Source organism: Aulonocara stuartgranti (genome assembly GCF_965226115.1).
Source record: "Aulonocara stuartgranti genome assembly, chromosome: 22".
NCBI lineage: Eukaryota > Metazoa > Chordata > Actinopteri > Cichliformes > Cichlidae > Aulonocara > Aulonocara stuartgranti.
The window spans coordinates 10,080,531-10,106,559 of NC_138957.1; the positions used below are offsets into that span (position 1 = coordinate 10,080,531).

The window sequence follows — 26,029 nt, forward strand, 5'->3', positions numbered from 1 at the left end:
CATCAGAGCTGTGATGGAGAAACAGGTTTACCTTTTAGTTAACATGAATGAGTTGAAGGGAAGTTATGAGCTGTTTCTGAGTGACAAATAACACCAGGATCCTTTTCTAAGTAGCTGGCGGCTGGTAACTGTGCAGGGGCGGCTCTAGCAAAGTGTTGCCAGGGGTCCATGTAGGGCATTAAAAGGGAAAGGGGGCACAAGGAAATACTTTCTTATTCTCATTTAAAATGTCTCACTTTTAAAAAAATAATTATCTGAGTCTTGCAACAAACAATTGATAGATTGATACATATATACCATCAGAACAGTGTACATCACTGTCACAACAGTGTTTATTTTCATTCAAAGGCTTTATGATTTTTCCTATAATGGTGGGCCAGTCTCTAGTCAAAATGCCCGGGCCAATTTTCTGTCCCAGTCCAGCTCTGTATGCAGCTCATCTGCAGTCTGGTGTTACCTACATCTTCCTATTCAGAAGGCAGAATTTCCGAGTTCTGAGTACAATTGAAAGCACCACGACTGCAGTTTTTGTGTTGGATGTAAAAAGCAGGCTAGGATAGAATCAGGTGTGGGATTTCTCTCGTGGAAATGTGCAAATTATTTTTTCCTTTCTATTGGTAGGTGGCACAGTGCACTTGTGGCAAGTAAGCAAGCTAGAAGACTGGCAATCTTGCTGGGTATCCAGTTACGGAAGCAAGACATTAACAAGAGAACTCTGAGTAAAACCAAAGTTACTTTCCCTAGTAACTAGTTACTCTGAAAGTAACGAGCAACTTGAAGTAACTGAGTTACTTTTGATAGAAGTAACTAGTAATGTAACTAAGTTACTAATTTAAAGTAACTTACCCAACACTGCTGACCGCATAGCTGGACTGGCCATTGGGCATACCGGACATTTGCCCAGTGGGCCGATGATGATTTTTCATTTTCATGTTTCATGTTTGTTTGTTTTTGTAACGGTATAAACAATGAAAGGTGGTGGATTAGCCAATTGGTAATGATGAACTCTGGGCTGGACCAATTACAATACATCCGTATTGAGGGGAAAAGGAACGCGATTCGTCCCGTACTTTAGCTAGAATGAAAAATACACAAAGCTGGAGTAATTCTGTCTTTGCTGCCTCTTCTCTCCTCATTCTCTCTCCCTCCTTCCCTCTCCTGTTGCTACTTCAATCATGAAACTGATCAATGATCAGCTGATCGTCTCTCTAGTTTATCTCCCACTTTGCGCCAGAAACAGGAAACCAGCGGATGTTGCGCTAAACAACAACAGCAGCACGTTCAAGCCAATGACTGTATAAAAGATGGACGACTTGACACCGCCTCCTCCCATTGTGCAAAAATGAAGCCAAAATATCCCGCTTGTGGAGGCTGCCATCTTGCAAATTTGAGCCAGAGTCTGCGCAGTAGTGACTTGAGGTGGAGCGACTGTGTAACACTCCCGCCCACACACCCGCTGGACGTGACTGCAAACACGCCCCCCTGCACGTTTTACGTAGCCCAGCGGCTCGAGTTTTTTGCTGGTTTACCGCAACTGACGACTCGTTTAAGGTAAATACAACCATGTCACTGTTATAAAAAAGACACAGTTTATCATCTTATAGTTCTAAAAATTGTGACACACACACAGCTTACACACAGCTTATACTCAGACCTGCGTAACAGGAAATGTGATGATATTTTGATTACAGGCTACACACAGGCGGATTGCAAAGCAAACACACTGATAGTTTTGCAACATCTAGCAGAGCAAGGTCACAAAGTCTCACAACACAAGTTACAGTTGTGGAGCAAAGAGGTCACGTACCTCGGACACAAGCTTACAGGAGAAGGCAGAACACTGTTAGACAGCAGAAAACTAGCAGAGCAGAATGCCCCAAAACCACTCACAAAACAACAAATGATGAGTTAGTTAGGTCTCTGCAACTTTTGCAGATGCTGGATATCTGAATATGCTACGTTAGCTGAACCATTGCAAAACTTAGTTTATGGAAAAAATCTAGCACTGACAGATAAAATAGAATGGACACCACAAGCTGGTTTCGTTAACATCTTTGTCAGACGGTTCAGCGTTCAAAAATAGTCTCGGACGAAACTGTGTAGGTTATGCAGTAACCACAGCAGACACCATTTTAGAAACAAAAGCCCTTACTTCCTCTTTTTCAGCACAGAGTGCAGAACTAACGGCTGTCATACGTGCATGCTGCGCAAAGGTCAAGATATATATATTCACACTGACAGTCAATATGCGTTGCACACCAAAAAAGATAATTCAGAAATTACTAAAGGCAATAACTTCGCAGGCCAAGCTGCGAGGAAGGCTGCACAGCAACCAATACGAACTTTAATGTCTGAAACCTCACATCTAATACCACTTGATGTACTTAGAGATGAACAGAAAGCCGCACCTATCGCAGAGCAAAAGAAGTGGTTAAAGTGTGGAGCACGGCTACAAAATGACCTAATGACCTGTAATGGCGAACCAATACTGCCAAAATTGCTACACAAGACAGCATTAGTGACACATAGCTTAACACAAGCATAGACGCCGGTTCCCCCGACTCCTAGGTGTTCTCCTGGTGGAGGAAAGGGCTGTTTGGGTATATCCCGCCCTTTTGTCTTCTCGCCAGTGGTCTACTCACCTGGAGCCCGGGTGTGCCTGGTCATCATGAAGAACCCTGTCCTCATAGTGACTGGCATTGCGCTCCTAGTGAGCCTACTGATACTCACCTGGAGAGACAAGGACCCACAGCACCACCTACAGAAGAAATGGTCATATGACAACTTACACCTAAAGGATATGGATAAAGAGCACAACCACCCCTGACTGAACAATGCCAGGTATCGGTACGTCTACAACCGAGTACATACAGAAGACAACCACACTGGCTGCTACGTCTGTTCTCACCTCCCAACAACAGCAATGCAAGCCACCCTGTATGGAAAATCACCCAGCCTTTCCGAAGCCCTATGTATATTCTACAAAGCCACCAGCGGAACATGTTCCCCGAAGACATCTTCTTCTTCAAGGTTGAGTTAAAAAGACAAGTCACAAAAACCGACCTGCGACGGTGTAATGGAACACTGATCAACTATAAACCTAATGAGGTAGTATTTTGTGCACCAGAGGTCTCAGACTGGAACTACAGCTGTGATGACCGATACTGGGTACACCTGAATGCGACCAATGACAAGGGAAAATCTTTCAACGTCAGGAGGGAACCAGGAATACAACATCCAATGTGTTTCACCTTCGCATATGGCAACAGAAAGCTGGGAATGAACCGAAACTGCTCCCAAACTTTCCGAATGCCGCAGGACAGAAAGGCACAGATAAGCTTCCTGAATGGCACATATTGGGTGCAGGGTACAGCTTGGGCATGTGGCTCAAATACATACTTCACCATCCCACCCAACAGCACCGGACTCTGCGCCCCAATTTTAGTGTCGGACCACACATTCAGAATATTCCATCAGGACCAACCAAGACGCAAGAGGAGCACTGATGACGTGCAACCTCATGATCCAATCTGGGGCAGTGATGTACCAGCGGAGTTCAAGTTGTGGACCACCAGACAGGTCCTGCACTCACTTTTCCCATGGATCGGGAATGGAAAAAACATGCTGAGAATCGAGACTCTTGACTACAGATTTGGACTTTTCCTGAACAGCTCAACAAGGATAAACAAGGCTCAGAATGAGGAAATCGACGCGATCAGAATAGTGGTCATGCAACACAGAGTCACCCTGGACATGATTCTCGCTGAGAGAGGGGGCCTCTGTGTCTTATTCAACACCACTTGCTGCACCTATATTCCAGATAACGTGCATTCCTTGACCATGACCACCGCCCTGGAGAAGTTACGACAACTGAGTAATGCACAGCGACAAGACTATGTCATGAACACAGAGAACTGGCTGACCTGGCTACTGAGCGGCAGCTGGACGACCCTCGTGATCAAAGGACTTGTCTTGATAGGAGTTCTTCTTTTATTGCTTTGCATGTTCTCAACTTGCATTCTACCCTGTATCAGATCAATGATTGGCAAAATGGTACAGGCCACAGTGATCACCTATGTTGGACTGCCACAAGAAGATGAACCGGACGAAGAAGATTTAGTATAGGAACACACACACACTCACACATACTGAATGATGCTACAATTGAAAATGTTATAAGCAAGTGATTGTTAGCTGATAATAAAGTATGATTGAAGTGGTGAAATACGGTAACAACAGGGAGGGATGTTAGGGAGTTTTTATTGTTTTATTTTCTTATGCTTCAAAAGTTATGTTACACATATTTCACCAGACACAGTTTTCTGTAGAAACAGGAAGCTGACCCTGTGACCATCAGACATTTAACTCAAGAGATCAGTACAGAAATACACATCTGCAGAAGTTGACTCGCAGTATATTATTCTTAGAAATTGACTTGCAACACACATACTTTGTGACACACACACACAGCTTACACACAGCTTATACTCAGACCTGCGTAACAGGAAATGTGATTATATTTGCATATTGACGATGTAACCTATAAAAATAAACCAATACTGCAGTTCGTGGTGATTTGCTCTGGGCTTTTCACCCGTGCCGCACGTTGTCAATCTTAAGTGTCTCAGTGTTGTTTACTCACCTGACTGTTTGTTAACTGTAAATCTCTGACACTGTTGTTAATTCGTTTGCTAGATTAGCCGCTAGCATACACACCTGTTACTCTAATAGTCTGTGTTATTGAAGGATTCAGCACTTCTTGTGGTTTTTTTTATCCATTTTAAACAGCGATGAGATCAGCTGCACACTCCACAGAGGCCCAGAGTTACTGCTGTTAATATCAAAAATATATATATATATATAAATATGTCCTTTGAGATTTTAACATTTAAGACTGTGAGTGTAATGGATCTAAAACTGTTTAAATCTCTACAGCCTGGTAACATGGAGACTTTAAAAACAGCAGCAGAAGGTTTCAGTAGTGTAGTCTAATTTGTTCTTTTCATTTAATAATAATCCATATTATGTATAACAGCTACATTCACCCTGGAGAGAAACTAGTGAGGGAGACCATCAGGACCAAGCTGGGTTTCTGGGTCCAGAGGTTTGGAGAAACTTCTTCCCTTTCTTTCATCACAGCTGTCCTGTGCCTGAAGTTCTGTTGACTCACTGAGAGAGGCTTCATTTAAGAAACACCAGGAACACTGAAGCTCATCGCATTGATCAAGCGATGATCTTCACCAGCAGCTCCCTCACAGGGAAATCTTCAGCACTCCTCCGTAGGCCCGCCCCAGGAGATGGATAAACCCAGCATTTCATGAACACTGTGATGGAGACCTTTGGTTTGTGTAATGTTATAAATACTCGGATACTCCCCAGAGGCTCCGGACTTTTACATAAAGATATTATATTCAGTCCTGTAGAAAGTTATATATTTAACCCTGATGCACCCGCCAGGGGGAGAGCGGCGGGGTCGGGGGATGCGGGTCCCCCGCGGAGGGAGGGAGGAGGTTGGGGTCGCGAGATCCCCCGAGGGGATGGGATGGGAGGGCGGGGTCGGGGGATGCGGGTCCCCCGCGGAGGGAGGGAGGAGGTTGGGGTCGCGAGATCCCCCCCGAGGGGATGGGATGGGGATGGGAGGGGATGGGATGGGATGGCGGGCTCGGGGGGGGGGGGGGGGATGCGGGTCCCCCGCCGAGGGAGGGAGGGAGGAGGTTGGGGTCGCGAGATCCCCCCCCCCGAGGGGATGGGATGGGGATGAGATGGGATGGGATTGGAGAGAGAGAGAGAGAGAGAGAGAGAGAGAGAGAGACGTGAGTTTGACAGAGACCACACGTACAAGCGTGGACGATAAAGTCTTGTAAAAAGGTGGTCGAGAAACACCCCGGCGAAAGCACAGCGCGTCGCGCGGCGAGATGATAAGAGCGTGGATGGCGGGTACTAAGCGTGTCGGGGTTACAGGTTACAGAGGTTACAGAGGCAGTGTCCGGGCGCGTGCTGTACAACAGCAACAACAACAACAACAACGGCGACAAGGTGCCAACGAGAAAGAAGAAGACGAAGAAGACAATGTCACGCACTAGACCGTGGGAGCCAAAGAGCACTAAGGTCGGTACAGGCGGATCGCAATCGCCAGCGGTGTCCTCCTCCTCCTCCTCCTCCTCCTCCTCCCGCTCACCATCACCGTCACCATCGCCATCGCATTTGGCGTACGCTGCGTGGTCGGCTCCGGTGGCTCCGTTGTTGCGACCGGCCACGTTTCGCTATCGAGGGCTAGGGGTCGAGGAAGACCAAGAGCAGCGGCGGCAGCAGCAGCAGCAGCTACAGGAGAACTTGGAGGAGGACGAGAGCGAGGAAGAGGAGCAAGAGGCCGAGGGGGACGACAACGACGACCCGACGGCCCGAACGCTCGCAGACGACGAGGAGGAGAGCCACTCGGAGGATCAGGAGGACGAAAACGATGGGGTGGCAGACCATAGGTATTTCGGGGAAGAGGATCGCGGTTACGAAATGGCGTCGCAACTCTGCCAGGATGGCGGCTCGCAAGGCGAGTCGAACCGCCGAGAGGGAGAAGAAGAAGAAGCAGGCGCCGACCCACCGGGGCGGGGGACTCGGGAGATTTGGCAAGAGGACGACGCCGGCCGCGCTGCAGGTGGCGTTCATGATCCTGGGCGCGATCGCGGCCGCGGCGCTGTCGGTGAAACTCGCGACGCGGATGTAGCCGACGATTACGACTATGACGATGACGAAGAAGACAAAGACTATGAAGAAGAAGAAGAAGAAGAAGAAGACGTCCTCGCCGATGATGATGATGATGAAGAAGAAGAAGAAGACAAAGACTATGAAGAAGAAGAAGAAGAAGAAGAAGAAGACGTCCTCGCCAATGATGATGATGATGAAGAAGAAGAAGAAGAAGAAGAAGACGTCCTCGCCGATGATGATGATGATGAAGAAGAAGAAGAAGAAGAAGAAGAAGAAGACGTCCTCGCTGATGATTATAACGATGACGATGAAGAAGACAAAGACTATGAAGAAGAAGAAGAAGAATTAGAATTAGAAGAAGAAGAAGAAGAATTAGAATTAGAAGAAGAAGAAGAAGACGACGACCTCGACCCGCCGGGACGAGGCCCCACCGAAGAGGCCGTGGCGGCGGCGCGAGACGAGGCCTCCGCGTTCATGGCCTACTTCCCGCCGGAGATAGAGGACTCGGTGATCGCCATGACCAACCTGGAAGCGGGCAGGCGCAGGCCCGCCATCGACGGATGGAAGCCCATGGGCCGCGTCGAGTTCCGAGCCTACGTGGGGCTGCTCGTGCTCGCCGGCGTGTACAGGTCCCGGGGAGAGGCCTGCGAGAGCCTGTGGGACGCCGAGAGCGGCAGGTCCGTGTTCAGAGCCACGATGCCGCTCAAGACCTTTCGAGCCTACTCGAGCGCGCTGCGCTTCGACGACAGGGAGACCAGAAGGGCTGGGCGAGGCGAGGCGAGGGCGAGGGCGAGGGCGGCGAGGGCGATAGCTACGACAAACTGGCCCCCATCAGAGCCGTGTGGGACGAGTGGTGCGCGAGGTTGCCCGCCATGTACCGCCCGGGACCGGAGGTCACCGTCGACGGGAGACTGGTGCCGTTCAGAGGTACGTACTACGTGGTGTGTGTGTGTGTGTGTGTGTGTGTGTGTGACTGGGGGAAGAGAGGAGGAATAGGAGCGGGAATGGCAAAAACAGGCTAGCTCGCTCTGTTGTATACTCGTGTTGAGTTCCGCGTTTGTGCTGCTTTCGCATGACTCTTTATGTCTTCCACGCTTGCAAGCAAGCAAGCGCGTTCTCTGTCAAACTCACGTCTCTTCTCCTTGCGTTTCTGCCCCAATCTCCCCCACACTTTCCCACATCTCTCTCTCTCTCTCTCTCTCCATCTCCATCCCCATCTCCATCTCTCTCTCTCTCTCCATCTCCATCCCCATCTCCATCTCTCTCTCTCTCTCTCTCTCCATCCCCATCTCTCTCTCTCTCTTTCTCTCTCTCTCTCTCTCTCTCTCTCCATCCCCATCTCTCTCTCCATCTCCATCTCTCTCTCTCTCTCTCTCTCTCTCTCTCTCTCTCCATCTCCATCCCCATCTCCATCCCCATCTCCATCTCTCTCTCTCTCTCTCTCTCTCTCTCTCTCTCTCCATCCATCAGGACGGTGTCCGTTCAGACAGTACATGCCCAGCAAGCCGGCCAGGTACGGGATCAAGATATGGGTGGCGTGCGACGCGCGTTCCAGCTACGCGTGGAAGATGCAAGTCTACACCGGCAAGCCCGACAAGCGCGGCCCTCCTGAAAAGCACCTGGTCACTCGAGTGGTCGTGGACCTCACCGAGGGACTGACTCCGGGACGCAATGTCACGTGTGACAACTTTTTCACCTCGCGCGAGCTCGCCGACAGGCTCTATCGCGAGAGAGGCCACACCGTGCTGGGCACTCTGCGGTCGAACAGACCCGAGATCCCCAGAGAGCTGTGCTGCGTCAAGGGCAGGGCCGTGGGCTCCGTCGAATCCGTGGTACTCGGCGGCTCCGCGGGACGAGGGGGAGGAAGAGGAGGACAAGAAGGAGGAGGAGGAAGAGGACGAGAAGGAGGAGGACGAGGAGGAGGGCCCGACACGATCATCCTCTCCTACGTGGCCAAGAAGAACAAGAACGTGCTGCTCCTCACCACAGCTCCTCGTTACCACCATCGCTCCGGCCCCGAGCCCCGGCCTAGCCGCCGCATCAGCAACAGCAACAGCATCGGCGGCAGCAGCGGCAGCAACAGAAGCGGCGGCGGCAACAGAAGCAGCGACAGAAGCGGCGCAAAACCGCCCTTGGTGCTGCATTACAACCACACCAAGGGAGGAGTGGACAACCTGGACAAGGTCGTGAGCACGTACAGCTGCAGGAGAAAGACCCGCAGGTGGCCCGTGGCCCTTTTCCACAACATGGTCGACGTGGCGGCCTACAACGCGTTCGTGCTGTGGAGGGAAATTCACCCCGACTGGATGCCGGGCAAGCTCAACAGACGACGGCTCTTCCTCGAGCGACTGGGCAAAGCGCTCGCGCGCCCCATGCTCTAAGCCAGGGCGGCTTTAGCGCGAGGACCGGGAGGAGGAGGAGGAGGACCAGGAGGAGGAGGAGGAGGAGGAGGAGGAGGCAGAGTCGCGGCCCGAGGCGCTACCGCCGAGGCAGCCTCTAACAACGCTACGCCACGCGACTCCTCTCCGGTCAAGAGGAGAAGGTGCCGCGTGTGTCCCAGGAGCAAAGACGTCAAGACCAAGATCCTGTGCCGCGAGTGCCGAGCGCACGTGTGTACAAACTGCGCCGTCACGTACTGTCCCAACTGCGCCGCTTCTTCTTCCCGCGCCGCCGCTCCCCGGACGCCACCGACGCCGTGATAACACAAGCGCCCCAATGGTGGTCCCCTAGCGACCCCCCCCCACCCCAAACCTATCATCATCATCATCACCATCATCATCATCCTGATCATCATCATCATCATCATAACACAATATATGCCCCCCGGGGGGGTCCTAGCGACCCCAAACCTATCTTCATCATCATCATCATCATCATCATCATCATCACACACATATGTCCCGGGGGGTCCTAGCGACCCCAAACCTATCATCATCATCATCATCATCATCATCATCATCATCACATATGCCCCCCGGGGGGTCCTAGTGACCCCAAACCTATCATCATCATCATCATCATCATCATCATCATCATCATCATCATCACATATGCCCCCCGGGGGGGGTCCTAGCGACCCCAAACCTATCATCATCATCATCATCATCATCATCATCACATATGCCCCGAGGGGGTCCTAGCGACCCCCCACCCTAATCATCATAAAACACACATATCCCCCCCCAGGGGGGTTACCAAGACCCCCCCATCGCCACCACCACCATCATCATCATCATCATCATCATCATCAATACCATCCTAATAACAACACACACACACACACACACACACACACACACACACACACACTCATCATCATCATCATCACACACACACACACACACACACACTCATCATCATCATCATCATCATCATCAATACCATCCTAATAACAACACACACACACACACACACACACACACACACACACACACACACACACACACCTCGGGGGGTCACCACGACCCACGCCCCGAGAACAGGCGGGCGCACAAGGGTTAAAATATTTCTTCAACACTAAAGTAATCCAGTGACAGTTTTCTGTATTTCCACTGCTGCACAGCAAACAATATCTGTTGATAATTCAGTAAACTTTATTTTTCACATTGTAAACAAATATGATTTAAAAGAGCATTTTCTGTCTCTGCCACATTGTAGTTTAGTTTAGTAACCTCAAGTGCTCATCAAAGTGACCAACAGAAACCCTGGCCTCCACTGGGTTCCGCCTCCATACTGTCAAAAGTCAAAGTGATTTGTGCAAGCAAAACTGAGTCTACGCGCGGGGAGTTGTTGGATTCATGGGAAGAATTTAATCGCAGTGCCGAAATGAAAATATTTACTCCAATTATGTTTTCTTTTCTCACGCAGGAATTATGATATAAAGATCATGTCATAAACATTCAGAAAAGATGAAAAGAGGAAAAAGGAATCAGTGGCATCCACATGTAAAACCGTTACTGTTTTTGTGTTATCTAATTGTTGTCCCTAATGTTAATTAACACCAAAGCAGCTAAAAGTGATTAACAACCCCTCTGATTAAAAAGTGTTGCCTTTTTTGAGCAGTATATAATTTATCTAACACAATTTCAATTTGTAAAAATGTTGGCTTTACATAAATCAGCATTGCTACATGAAACAATAGGACAAATTGTGAGTTATCTTCTATTTTTCAGTATCACTCATCTTGCTAAACTATTTGAAATACAAACCTTTAACTTAACTCAGCTAGGCAATTAAAGAGAATATGTATACAATAAACTCACCTTGAGCATGATATGACATCGAATGGTATCTGTTTCCTTGGTTTCAATGTCCCTCTGCACAGTATTTGTAGCTATTAAATTCTTGTTTGGTGTAAAAATAGCATAGATTACATCTCCACTTTTAATGTGTCTGTCTTGTAAAGACCCTGTAGGTAAAATTTAAAAAGTTGCCATTTTACTTATTTAGTTTTCTACTTTTTCAAGCAACAATTTCTCCTGCAAGTTTTCATTCTTATTTAAATATGACAATAATGTATGCTATTAAAACAAGAAATCTTGCTTTAACAAATATGTGTAACAACATAAACCATCTTTTGATGGGATCACACCAATGAAAATATGTGTCAGCATGCAGAGAAATTAACAAATTTGTTGCCACCCACTATATTCTTATTCAAACCTTATTTTGATGTTGCAGTGTTGAACACGATAAAAACGCAATGAATTATAATTTTAAAACAACCCTAAAAGCTTGTTAATATCATCTCAGGGATGTATACTAGGAAAAAAAAGTGACTATCAATCTCACAAAAGTCTCATGGACTCCTTGGACTAACAGGCAATATGAATTCTCTTGAAGGAAAATACAGGAAGGAAGTGAAGTCAGTGTGGGCTAAAAATGGATAAATGCACATACAGGCCTCAGTTAAAAGTCATAACACTGGGTTGCCTCAACATGCACTCGTATATTGTATGGGATTTCTTGAATTTTGTGTTCATTCTTGTGAACTCACAAAAAGGATTCATAACAAACACTGGGGAACACTGCACAAATGTAGTTTTAGTTCCTGCCTCTAGTTTGTTGTCTTATACGCAAGATTTGTCAGATTTCTACAATTTTGCCTTTAGTGCTCCCTTTTGGATTTGTGAGCACTGCTAACTGAACATTGTGTATTATTTTAAGCCTTTAGTAAAGATTTTGAATTCAGACTTAGTCCTCTTTTCTAAACTGTCCTATTGTATTCTTTATGTTATACTGCTCTATTATAGTACTGTGTATTTTGAATATACATTTGCTGAAAATTGAAAGAATACCTTCTCATATCCTATTCTAATACTTAACACTGAATGAACTTACATGTGTTAAAGAAAGGATCATCTGTCAAAGGCATTCCATCCACTGTGTAGAGACAGACACCTATGGAGCGATCAACACTTTCAAGGTGACAAATCCTCAACATTAGATCTTCAATTGTGTTTTGTGCTGGATCCATATCTGCAAGTTTAATATGCCAACATTACAGTTTGATATTGCTGTGACTATTAATGAAAGATCAGATTTTTCCCTTACCAAAACTAAGCATCATATTAATTGTAACACACAGAGTTGTAAAATTGGTAAGTATATTTAGAGTCATTAACAGCTTTAGTTTTAACATGTAAAAACCTACCACACAGTCACGCTCTGGGGTGTGTGCTTATGTCAAAATGCAGCATAGCTGCACTATGAAACATTCAGTTCTGTTGCTACGTCTTGTTGCATGCTCAATCATCCAGGTAAGTAAATCTCCAAAAGTTGATTCTGTTCATCTGGACATAGCGTTTTGTGGGAGAAACGTTTCGTCACTCATCCAAGTGACTTCTTCAGTCTCAGCTGACTGCAGGTTTCCCCAATCTTATAAACAGTACATTTGCATAATGACTGAAACCAGCCCACTGAAGGAACAATGGGCTGGGAGGTCAGTTCCTCAATCTTAAGTATGCAAATTCTTGTGCAATTCAATGGTCATGAGAATTTGTAACTTTTGGAGTTTTGTTGCTACTAGTAAACTGCATTATTGTATCTCTCTGTCATACATATATGGTGTGTGTGCGCATATCTATCTATCTATCCATCTATCTATCTATCTATCTATCTATCTATCTATCTATCGATCTATCATATCGATCGATAGATCGATAGATCGATAGATAGATAGATAGGTAGATAGATAGATAGATAGATAGATAGATAGATAGATAGATAGATAGATAGATAGATAGATAGATAGATCTATATATATGCACACTGGGGCTGTAAATATCTTACCTGTGATAGATTTCGATTGAGTTGGACATTTGGGGTATGTGTACAGTATACTGAAGGTCTTCATGGACTTTTGCACTGACCCTGCAGCTGATTGTTCTGGAGCTCTAAATCTTTTGATTTTTTTTGTCATTTCAAGAAAACGATTCTTTTCCACTTGAGTTAATCCTGTTTGGAAATATACATTTATATTAATTTAATATTTTTAAAATTGAAACAAACAGCAATGATGGGTAAATACTAAAGAAAATCACAAATTTTATAAAAATGTTATTCACTTTGGGTTCCAAAAAACCATTATGCAAATAGTTCAGCACTTTAATGGCTCTTTCATTGAAGTGATGAAAGGTGTGAGATCCCCGGGCTTATTGCTATCCAGAAGAGACATAAAGAACTTGACATCTAGCCTCCTCATGATTAGAGTAACACAGAGTACTATAACAAAGAACTGGTTCCAGCAATCTGCTAATGATACATAATTTTAATCATATATAATTACAATGAGATATAAGCCTAATCAATGTGGTGAAAGAGAGCGTATAAAGTTAGGAATATAAGCTGTGCTGAACAGTGTGTGTTCTGCTTAAAACCCAAAATTCAGAAGGATCGTGAGGCCCCGCTTTCGTGGTCTGTATTCATACTGAAAATCAAGATCAAGCGAGCTTTTCCCCTTCTGCTCCACGGGAGGTTTCTGTCCTCCCTGAGCTCACCTTAGGACAGAGAGGGGCCTATTCATTTTCTGGTCACAAAATAATAATGTAGCCATTCTACAAAGAGCAAGGATCCGTAAGAGTAGAGCTGCCTTTAATGGGTGTGGCTGATGTTTTGCCTAGTTCAAGTTTATTCAAGTAGTGTTTCGTCAGAGGAAGTGGGTTAGGCATTCAGACACAACCGGTTAGAGCTAGATCAGTCTGCATCAAACCAGTTTATTGCATGTTAAGGTAACAATCTCTGACCATTAGGGATTTCTTGAAAGGCACTATGAAAATCAAAGTTATTGTTATTATTATCAATAATAATAATAAACAGAGTGACAGACCAGTCCAGTAACTGGTCAATCTATAAAGGCTAGGTTTGATTTGCCATTTAATTTTATGTCATCTTTAGAAATTCAAGAATGTGAAACTACTTCATCTTCAGTGCTCTTACCTAGTTCAGTTAAATTTTCTTCTGTTACACTGTCAAGGAAATCTCTTTCATCTTTCACTCCTAGATCTAGAAACTTTCTGTAGTAACCTTCCAGTCTGTTTCTGGCGAGTAGGTTGTAAATGGCATCCATCTAAAGTTGACAAATGCAACAAAACAAGAATATTTCAAATGTAAATCGCAATTACAATTCACACAGATATATTCTAAAAATATAGTTTTCAGTTAATAGTTTATCTGTAGAAATCTTACCTCGATGCACTCAAGATCAAGTACAAGAACAGCAATGACTTTTGGTTTCTCTTTCCTTCTGGAGTGGAGTAAACAGCTGGGGTGGAGTTTCACAGCTCCACCCATGGGGAACTACTTCATCTTCAGTGCTCTTACCTAGTTCAGTTAAAACCCCATGGGTGGAGCTGTTTACTAGAAAAGAAACTTGCCATCAAATATTGCTTGTTAACACTGGATATGTAAAACAGAAAGAAACTTTGTCAACAGATTTAAGTTTTCACTTAGTTTTAACTGTTATCATTTTAGGGTGACATGTCTCATAAAAAGTACAGGGCTATTTAAGCATCTGTAAGTGCCACTGAAATGGCTTATGGACACACCTAAACAACACACCTCTACTGTCGTGGACCCAGCCCTCTCCGTTGGTTCTGTGGTCTCCCTCTTCTTCTTAAGGCGAGGGTGGACAGCCATTCAGAGCTCAATTTGTGACCTACCTCGTCAGTGAAATCCGTGCTCTTCCTAGTTGAAATTAACTAAGGTCCCTGTTGGCTTCAAGGAGTGATGTGTGTTTCTCCTGTGTACAGGTCCATCCTGCTGTTCTGTTACCTGGTGAATAGTAAGAGAGAGTACACCTGAATAGTGAGAGTGATTTTGTGTGTTGTGTGGATCGGATGTTGTCTTCCTCTCTCCTGATCACTATCAGGATTACCTTTGTTCTGCACATTGTATTATCTTCTGTTATTTGTAATTAAACCTTCAAAATCTTAGATACGAGTCCTGCCTCCAAGTCCCGCTCACCTGCTCCAGACGTGACATCTACAATCTACAACCTGGAATGGAGGTAGCGGCGGAAAAGTTCAAATAATATTTGTTGTATTGAACTTCTTTCCTTATTTGTGCCGATAAATTAACAAAGAAGTTTACACTTTACCTATTTTTCACAATGTATAATAGAATAGCCTTTATTCTATTGTCACTGTATATGTATAACGAGCTGAGGTGGGAATTAAACAAATACAAATTCATTACTGTACTTAACTACAATTTTAGGTTATCAGTACTTTACTTAAGTAGTTTTTTTTCTGACTACAAATAAATGTACTTTCTACTCCTTACATTTTCAAAACAGGCTTGTTGTATTTGGTTTAGTGCATTTGACGGATGTTCTTTATGTGGGCTGGGTCCTTCGAAGGCCGAAAGTTTTTATTATAAGGTTGGATGAAAATATAAATGGCAGCACGGTGGCACGGTGGTTAGCACTGCTGCCGCACAGCAAGAAGGTCCTGAGTTCAATTCCACCATCAGGCCGGGGTCTTTCTGTGTGGAGTTTGCATGTTCTCCCCGTGTCTGCGTGGGTTCCCTCCGGGTACTCCGGCTTCCTCCCACCGTCCAAAGACATGCAGCTTGTGGGGATAGGTTAATTGGATAATCCAAATTGCCACTAGGTGTTGTTAAGGTTCAAAAAATGTTAAGGTTCAAAATTGAGGAGGGAGAGTACAAACCACTCTTGGTCCAGAAGCTCTTTGGTCAAACAATGATTTTAATGAACACACGTGTGGGAAGACACTCTGTACGCAGACAGCCAGTAGTCCTCGACTTAATCAAAGCATGAACAGATATTTTATAGCATCAGGGTTTGATTTACTGACGCCCCTTCATGCGTCACAGATACATTTTATACATAGATCAGATCAACACCAGAATGACTTTTCACCTAGAAGATCATCTTCTATTTTCATGGCTGGTACTTTCCGTTATCTTAAAGTGAATTGTTCCTCTTTCTTGTCGAGACATAACTAATCTCTCCTCTAAATATCCATCCATCCATTCGCTTCCGCTTATCCTTTTTCAGGGTCGCGGGGGGCGCTGGAGCCTATCCCAGCTGTCATAGGGCGAGAGGCGGGGTACACCCTGGACAGGTCGCCAGTCTGTCGCAGGGCCAACATACAGGGACAGACAACCATTCGCACTCACTTTCATTCGCACATTCACACCTAGTGACAATTTGGGTTAACCAATTAACCTATCCCCACTAAGTGCATGTCTTTGGACGGTGGGAGGAAGCCGGAGTACCCGGAGGGAACCCACGCAAACACGGGGAGAACATGCAAACTCCACACAGAAAGACCCCAGCCTGATGTTGGAATTGAACTCAGGACCTTCTTGCTGTGCGGCAACAGTGCTAACCACCGTGCCACCGTGCTGCCTCTCCTCTAAATAAATCTGACTAATGTGTGTGTATGTGTTGACCTCACATGCTCTTTGTGTCACCTCTTAACTGTCTGTGTCTCGTCCTCAAATGCTCTTTCTCAATTCACCTGTTGCACTTCTGAGCTTTCACTAGACCAGAGGCTCACTGAGACTATATGTATGTCTTCTACTAAATAAATGTTTTAACCAAGAACCTCTACTTAAAAGCTTAATATAAAATGATCTGATATATAAGTGTTTTGTAAGCATGTATTGCAATTCCTTCTATGGCTCCAAGTCACTTGCACAATAGATTGTCCGAACATCGCGCCGAACAAAGCTTCTGACCCCCAATTAATTGACCGAGCTCCAACTCTTTAATAAGCACAGATATGCATTGTGTATAAAATAGTCATAACTGCTTAAGGCCTTCTTAAAGCTATCTGTTACATTGTTAAAGCCTCGTCTTAGCCTGCTGCTCAAAATAACTTCCACTTCTGCAAAACTCTCCAAGCCTGTTTCCTGTCAGCCTGTGACTTTTAGCTTTTCTGAAAGACACACACTGTTCAACCCCTGAATGCAATATAAACTCCAGATTATATTATTAATGCAATGGTAATGATGACAATTATTTAACAATAGCAGTAAAATAATTTCCCTGCTCCACAGTGTGAATGTGTGAGTGTGAATGGTTGTCTGTCCCTGTGTGTTGGCCCTGCGACAGACTGGCGACCTGTCCAGGGTGTACCCCGCCTCTCGCCCTATGACAGCTGGGATAGGCTCCAGCACCCCCCGCGACCCTGAAAAGGAGAAGCGGAAGCGAATGGATGGGTGGATGAAAATATAAACAGTTCAGTGCAGGCTAAAGTAGCTAGTTTGCAGTGTTGTGGTAAAGTTTACAGTAATGCATGTTGTACTGGTGCAGTGCAAGCTATGGTTTTGATGGTCAATGTTACACCAAGGCAAGTGAAACTGTGCTTATCTCTTTAAGCTTATCTGTGCGATTATGTTACTGAATTCAGTTAAGACTGAAGCTTACAGCACAGCTCAGGTGATCACAGCCTGTATGCAAAAAACCCCCAAACAAATCTACTGTAGCTCACAAAACAGGTCTTTTTACAGGTCTTCTTTCTAGTGAATGTCCCCCATGCTTCACTGTTACACTGGACCTTAGGGTACCCAACATGTAAAATCTCACATTAACCCATGAATACAGCAATTAGTACAACTTTGATACAATTCAGGATTTGTTATTTAGCTATTTTAATTCCCAGTGATGATTCCCTTTTATTTGATTTCTGATAATAAACTTAGTTATGGATGAATTAGGCCATGAAAAAATAGAAAGTACAAATGTAAAGAAAACGAAAGCTTAAATGATTGAATTGAATCATGTGCTCCTCTCACATATAGTAAGTGGTACATACAGGGAGTGCAGAATTATTAGGCAAATGAGTATTTTGTCCACATCATCCTCTTCATGCATGTTGTCTTACTCCAAGCTGTATAGGCTCGAAAGCCTACTACCAATTAAGCATATTATATTAGGTGATGTGCATCGCTGTAATGAGAAGGGGTGTGGTCTAATGACATCAACACCCTATATCAGGTGTGCATAATTATTAGGCAACGTCCTTTCCTTTGGCAAAATGGGTCAAAAGAAGGACTTGACAGGCTCAGAAAAGTCAAAAATACTGAGATATATTGCAGAGGGATGCAGCAGTCTCAAAATTGCAAAGCTTCTGAAGCGTGATCATCGAACAATCAAGCGTTTCATTCAAAATAGTCAACAGGGTCGCAAGAAGCATGTGGAAAAACCAAGGCGCCAAATAACTGCCCATGAACTGAGAAAAGTCAAGCGTGCAGCTGCCAAGATGCCACTTGCCACCAGTTTGGCCATATTTCAGAGCTGCAACATCACTGGAGTGCCCAAAAGCACAAGGTGTGCAATACTCAGAGACATGGCCAAGGTAAGAAAGGCTGAAAGACGACCACCACTGAACAAGACACACAAGCTGAAACGTCAAGACTGGGCCAAGAAATATCTCTCAAGACTGGTTTTTCTAAGGTTTTATGGACTGATGAAATGAGAGTGAGTCTTGATGGGCCAGATGGATGGGCCCGTGGCTGGATTGGTAAAGGGCAGAGAGCTCCAGTCCGACTCAGACGCCAGCAAGGTGGAGGTGGAGTACTGGTTTGGGCTGGTATCATCAAAGATGAGCTTGTGGGGCCTTTCGGGTTGAGGATGGAGTCAAGCTCAACTCCCAGTCCTACTGCCAGTTCCTGGAAGACACCTTCTTCAAGCAGTGGTACAGGAAGAGTCTGCATCCTTCAAGAAAAACATGATTTTCATGCAGGACAATGCTCCATCACACGCATCCAAGTACTCCACAGCGTGGCTGGCAAGAAAGGGTATAAAAGAAGAAAAACTAATGACATGGCCTCCTTGTTCACCTGATCTGAACCCCATTGAGAACCTGTGGTCCATCATCAAATGTGAGATTTACAAGGAGGGAAAACAGTACACCTCTCTGAACAGTGTCTGGGAGGCTGTGGTTGCTGCTACACGCGATGTTGATGGTGAACAGATCAAAACACTGACAGAATCCATGGATGGCAGGCTTTTAGTGTCCTTGCAAAGAAAGGCGGCTATATTGGTCACTGATTTGTTTTTGTTTTGTTTTTGAATGTCAGAAATGTATATTTGTGAATGTGGAGATGTTATATTGGTTTCACTGGTAAAAATAAATAATTGAAATGGGTATATATTTGTTTTTTGTTAAGTTGCCTAATAATTATGCACAGTAATAGTCACCTGCACACACAGATATCCCCCTAAAATAACTAAAACTAAAAACAAACTAAAAACTACTTCCAGAAACATTCAGCTTTGATATTAATGAGTTTTTTGGGTTCATTGAGAACATGGTTGTTGTTCAATAATAAAATTATTCCTCAAAAATACAACTTGCCTAATAATTCTGCACTCCCTGTAGATGAGGCTGAGCAGGCCTCATCTATGTCACCTCATGGGGACTGAAGCATCTATAATCAGTCTTGATAATGAATAAACCACTCAGAATATTATGTAACCCCATGATAAGATAAGATAAGATAAGATAACCTTTATTAGTCCCACACGTGGGAAATTTGTTTTGTCACAGCAGGAAGTGGACAGTGCAAAAGTTATGAGGCAAAAATTAGAATACAATAAGAATAAATACAGTACACAACTGTACAGAATAGAATAAAATAAAATACTATATACAGTAGAATAAAATAAAATAAATATACAATAAGATAAAAATAGAATACAAATACAAATACTATATACAACTGAGTAAAAATACAACGATGACAGAAGGATTATTGCACTTAGTATTATTGCATATGTATGGATGTGTGTGCTTGATCAGTTAAAGTCTTTATTATGGAGTCTGACAGCAGTGGGGAGGAAAGACCTGCGAAATCTCTCCATATCTTTCAGCAGTGTTGCCAATTTTACTTGCAGTTTCTATTTTCTTGCACTTTTGTTTAAGTAAATCCTCTGACTACTTTGTAACACTGAATTTGTCATGGTCTGAGTGAGCGGCTGGAAATTTTCATCAGTTCCTGAGCATCTTTGGATCTGCCCTTGGGCAGGGCCACCACAGCTTCACACATGTGGAGCTAACTGGGGCAATCAGGCCAAAGGGGATTTAGGCTCTGCGCTGTAATTTTTTCCCTGCCAGTTCGTCACCTACCTGGGCCCTGTTTCAGGAAGCCGGTTTAGAAAACTCAGAGTGAAAAACGATACTCAGGGTTGAGTAACCCCGAACTGTCCAACTCGGAATATTCGGTTTCAGAAAGGCTGATAACAAGTAGTTCAGTCAACGCGGAGTTGCTTTAACCCCAAGTGAAGCGCGCGGACGAGGATACATAAAGCCCTGATCAGTAGAGCACAGATTAAGCGAGTCACCATGGAGACGGAGGGAAAGAAGGCGCGGTCAATGTATTTTACAGCGCTTGAGGCCGAAATTCTGATGGCAGCATATGCCGATAACATGCAAATTCCGCGGAAAAAAGTAACACAGCGACAGCTGCGAAAGAAAGGGAGCATGCATGGCAAAACATAGCCGACAGAGTCAATGCGTGAGTGTTAATATAAACATTGATCGAGGGATTTCCACCCATTTAACACGTTATTTTATCATATGTTATTTTATTTGTTATTTTATACATTTTATTTTGTGATGTGATGTGAGCGCAGGTGCAACCCAACAGGCCCCAAACGTGCCTGGCAGCAAGTAAAAATGAAATATAAAAATATAGTCCAAACAGGTAAGGTGTAATTGTATTATGAGCCATAGTGCTTGGTCTGTTTGTCCCATGTAAATCAATTGCAGTTAGAGGCTACATTAATTTTCTTTCTGTAAGCACTTATTGAAATTATCTGAGCACATTACAAGTACATATTTGCTTACTCTGTATGCTCAAATGTGACCCGTTATAGCCAACAGAAAAAAAAGCGGAGGCCCGAAAAACAGGTGGGGGTCCTCCACCACCACCACTCACAGAGGCTGAGCAGTTGGCCCTCAGCCAAAACAGTGGGCGCCCTGTGGCCGAAGGCATCTCTGCGGGGACATCCTCTGAGTCAATAACCCCGCAAGACACAAGTGCCTACATAGGGGGTAAATTCAAAATAATACATGATGTGCATACATCCTTTCTTCACAGTCACCTTTGCAGTGCTACTCATTCATTTGATAAACTCTTTACCATAATGGATTATTTTGTAGTGAAGTTATTTTCCTACTGATTTTGCCTTCCTCAGCCTTGGTTGTCTTTGAGAGCATAATGACAATGAAGTGTAAGGTGCTTGGTATGTTTGTTAATTGCCATTTGGTCCCTTGTAAGTTATAAGTGACCTGTATAAACCTCATATTCTATCAGTTGATGGTGATGGTGTACTGCATCTGGTGCAGCCTCCTGTTGAGCCAGACCAACATGCAGTTGTGAGTAATACTCCACAGATTATATGAGTTTACAGTAGAATGTTGTTTATTTCTTTACTACAGGAAAATAATGAAGAAACATTGACAGCTGTTACAGAGGAGGAAGCAACAGAGACACTTTATGAGGTTTACATCTTTTAATACTTTGTGTACAGGAAACACAGGTGACCAATAAAGCCAGTTGAACAAAAAATCTGTTTATTCTTCTTTCAACATGTTGAGGTGATGGGTCAAAAGAAATGATTGTGACATATGGTGTCTCTGACTGCTCTTCCATCTTGTATGTCCGTGGGAGGGTCAGGATGTTCATGGTTTGGATCACTGCTGTTTGGTTCAGAAGGACAGTGTTCTCCTCTAATTGTGGCAATGTTGTGAAGAATCACACATGCCACAATAATGTCACATGCCCTTTCTGGGGTGACCCTGAGTCTTTGCAGGCACTGGAACCGGGCCTTAAGCATTCCGATAGTCATTTCAATTCTGGCTCTTGTCCTGCAATTAGCCAGATTATATCGCTGCTGTGGGCCCGGTTCAGGGTCAGAGTAAGGGGTAAGCAAATAGGGTAAACATGGATACCCCCTATCACCAAGCAAGTAGCCAGTGAACTCTCCTAAGACAGAAGGATACACTTCAGTTCAAATGTCCCTGAAGCAATTGGTCTTTATATATTTTAAAGTATTCTCAACTCACCATGTCCAAATTTTGTGCTCAGTGTACATTCACGGAATATTTGTGAGTCATGGACAGAGCCTGGCCACTTGGCTTCCACATTTGAGATAATGTTGGCAGCATCACATATGATCTTTGTGATACCCACTAATGTGTGATCACATTTATGTGAATTAATTTAAGTAATTTCACTTTCAATGTAAGTGATATTTCCATTTGGAAATGCCCTAAATAACTACAGTAATTGTAACAGGAAACTTGGTAACTACCCTGGGATATTTGTAGTGGACGCTTCATTTTTATACCAATAGGTGGCAGTGTGAGACCATGGTTTGGCCTGTTGTTAGCAGCCTGAAGCGCATGCTCCGCGCTGTTTTCTCATAATGGCGGAGTATTCAGGAAACGGCAAGCCACGTCTCCCTGTCTGATCATTTCTTTCCTGTTTACAGGTTCGTATCGTGCCCGAAATAGAATATAATAGCAATCACATCCATTATATAGCATAGACTAACCATTACGGTTGGAAAGTGAAAGCGTACAACATTGTGTAGTACAGTAAATTACACTTTTGTAAGTATTTGTTTACGGCTTTAGCAGCATGCTAAGGTTAGCATGTTAGTTTGGGTCGCACACCTCCTATGCTCTGTGATGTTAGTGATCGGCTCCACCGTTATCCTGTATTGTTTTAGTATCTTGTTTCTGCCATAAAGTGTTTCCGTGAATTCAGTGCACATGTCAAGATGGTGCTGATTATACCATTCTTTCAAGCTATTTGAGATTTATAGATTTGTCTTGTTGGAATTCATTTTGAACCAAGTCTTACAAGAAAATTGGTCATGTTTATAACATTGGAATGTGTTATGGAGAATGTGTGTGTGAGCTATGTTAAGAATAAGTAAATACACAGTTGTAATACTGTAAAAGTAATGAAAGGAGTGCATAATTGTGAATTTGAATAAATAATGGCGGAGTATTCAGGAAACGGCAAGCCACGTCTCCCTGTCTGATCATTTCTTTCCTGTTTACAGGACACATATATAGCTGTCTACAGGTGCTGCCACCCGGTACCTGTAACAGTTTTCTGGGGGCTCGTCCGGGATCAGTCCTGCCTTTGAGGCTGGGAGCTGATCCAGTAATACCGGTACTTTGGGCCAAGAGTGGCAAGAAAACACCGACAAGTCCAGTCTGCTGGTTGTTACCTACACCTGCTGCTGCCTGATGGAGAATAGATGCTACTGATTGTGCAGGAAATGCATTGGCCATGTGTCACAACTAGCGCAATGGACAAGTAGTAAGGAAAAAAAGATAAATAAGGACTGCTTGGTGCTGCTTGGTGCTGCTTGGTGCTCGGACCATCGCCCATCAAGGCAAAAACTGTACGAAAGCTGACATTGTGTGACCCACTGCAAGGGATAGGGAAGCAACCATGGCGGAAGGTGAGAGGAGGAGCTTGGTGTGGGCCATCAAGAAAGACCTTCTCACCCTCTCTGCTGATGAACTGTTCCAGATTGCCAAGTCTCTGGGTCCAGTGCCAGGAGTGGATCAGTCTTGCCTTAAGTCAGGGGATGAAGACAGCTGCTTCGAGTACATCAGTGGTTTCATGTGCAGTAAGGCTTTATTAGAGTCAGAAGATCAGGGCATGTCACACTTATTGTCACTGAAAGATGTTGTTGATGCTGTTACCCAGGGTCATGTTTCTGATTTGCAGATACAGGCTGCCACTGGTAATGATTCATGTGATCTATGTCCAAATGCTCAGCCTCATGATGTCAGTGTTGAAATGAGTCCAACTAATGCAATGTTTTTAGAAGATGGTCATAATAGTGGTACAGAAGTAACTGACAGTGTGACCCAGAATACCAGCTCTACTGCTGTTTCCCAACGTGATATAGAACTACAAAAAATACTCTTCAGTTACGAAGAGCTCTCTAAGAAAATTAAGCAGTACATGCCCACATCAGGTTCTCAACTCACCTCTCAGACACCATCACAGGCTCATTGTAGAAGCACACCACACAATGACAGCTTAGTTGAAACTCAAGCACCCATGAGACATGACAAGGTGGTGTCCCTAAGAGACTTGTCTTACCTCCATCGCAGGGAGTTTAAGATTCACGGGGGCCAGATTGGAGACCAGGGATCAGACATCAGTTATAACAGCATCTGCCGCCAGATTGAAGAGGGTCTCAAAGAACAGTTTAATGATGCCGAAATTGTGAGGGCTGTCATGAGAGTTATCAAACCTGGTAATTTCAAAGACATGCTAATGAACAAGGATGAACTGACAGTAGAGGAGCTTAAAGACTTCCTCCATTCTCACCTTGGTGAGCAAAACAACACAGAACTCTTCCAGGAACTCATGTGCACCAAACAAAGTGACAGTGAGACACCACAACAGTTTCTGTATCGAGTCATAGGTCTCAAACAAAAGATCTTGCTCACCTCGAAGCATACCAACTCAGATGTAAAGTACTCAGCCAGTACAGTTCAGGATGTATTTCTTCATACTGTGTATCAAGGACTGGGCCACAAACATAGTGACATTCGTAGAGAGTTAAAGCCACTCCTTGCAGATGCCAATGTCACAGATGAGACTATCCTTAAACAAATGAAGAAAGTAATGAGTGATGAAAGTGAAAGACAGCGTCGTCTAGGATCAGTCACCCGTCAGAGAAACACCAATGTGCACAGCACACAAGTTGAGATTAACGGTATGCAGTGTCCTGTATTGAAAGAGGAAAATGCAGGAAAAAGACCTAAGGTGGATATGATCCAGCAGCTGTCAGAGAAAGTCGAAAAACTTGCAAGCATTGTTGAACAAATGACACAGTCACTACAAATAACAGCTGAACAGAGCAGCCAGTACAAGAAAATCAAAACCGATCACCACAGAGAAAGAAAGTATGGCTGTGAAAAGTGCATAGAACAAGACCGCCCCGACTGTCCCCACTGTTTTCACTGTGGTGAGGAAGGCCACCGCGCAGTTGGCTGCATGAAGAAAACAATACGTCAGGGAAACGGGAGCCGGTCCCTGTCACGGGACAAACAGTGACCGTGTCCCACTCTCCGTCCCAATCTGACCTATGTAGTACTAGTGAGACTGTTGCTGTAAGTTTGGCAAAGTGTGACGCTGACACCAAACATAATGTAGTGCCAACCCAGAGACAGAATAACCAAGAAAATAAATCTGCTATACTTCTTGGCAGTTCACCCAACAGTAAAAGTGAAAAATTAGCCAAACTAATTGGAAAAAAAGCGCTCACCCAGTGCCATCTAAATGGTTTAGCAGTTAGTGCTTTGTTGGACACGGGAGCTCAAGTGAGCATGATTGACAGAGAGTGGAAAAATAAGTATCTACCAGATACACCTGTAAGGTCACTTGATGAAGTCATTGATAATGAAGAAGAGTTAAAAGTCCGTGCTGTGAATGGTGACACTCTCCCATTTGATGGCTGGGTGCCAATCACAGTTAATTTGAGAGGGAATGAAGACCCTAATTTGTCAATAACTGTGCCTTTTCTTGTAAGCAGTTTTGTTTTGGAGAGACCTCTGCTGGGTTTCAATGTGATGGAGGAACTTGTGCAGGAACAACCAGGACGGTTCATGCCAACTCTCGTCACCCTGCTTTGCAATGCCATGTCAATACCAACAGAAAAGGCAGAGCTCCTGGTAAACCTCATCAAGGCTGATGAAGCCCCTGCACAATGTGGACGCCTGCGGACTGGCAGGTATGACACCCTTATTCCAGCGGGTCAGGTGATTTGGGTTAAGTGTCCAGTCTCACCTGCCATGAACCTGTCCGAATCTGT

At 44.4% G+C, this 26,029-nt stretch overlaps 1 protein-coding gene across 1 annotated transcript in view; it reads right to left on the reverse strand.

Moving 5' to 3' along the window:
• Positions 1-14,397, reverse strand: part of LOC309698721 (uncharacterized protein) — an 89,974-nt gene extending 75,577 nt beyond the window's left edge. Inside the window, exons 1-5 of the mRNA XM_082521375.1 lie at positions 14,389-14,397; positions 14,140-14,269; positions 12,994-13,158; positions 12,043-12,180; positions 10,965-11,110 (exon numbers count right to left, since the gene is read on the reverse strand). Coding sequence (XP_082377501.1) covers positions 10,965-11,110; positions 12,043-12,180; positions 12,994-13,158; positions 14,140-14,269 — 579 coding nt within the window. The 5' untranslated portion in view covers positions 14,389-14,397. The remainder of the gene's footprint in view (positions 1-10,964; positions 11,111-12,042; positions 12,181-12,993; positions 13,159-14,139; positions 14,270-14,388) is intronic.
• Positions 14,398-26,029: the final 11,632 nt, after the last annotated feature.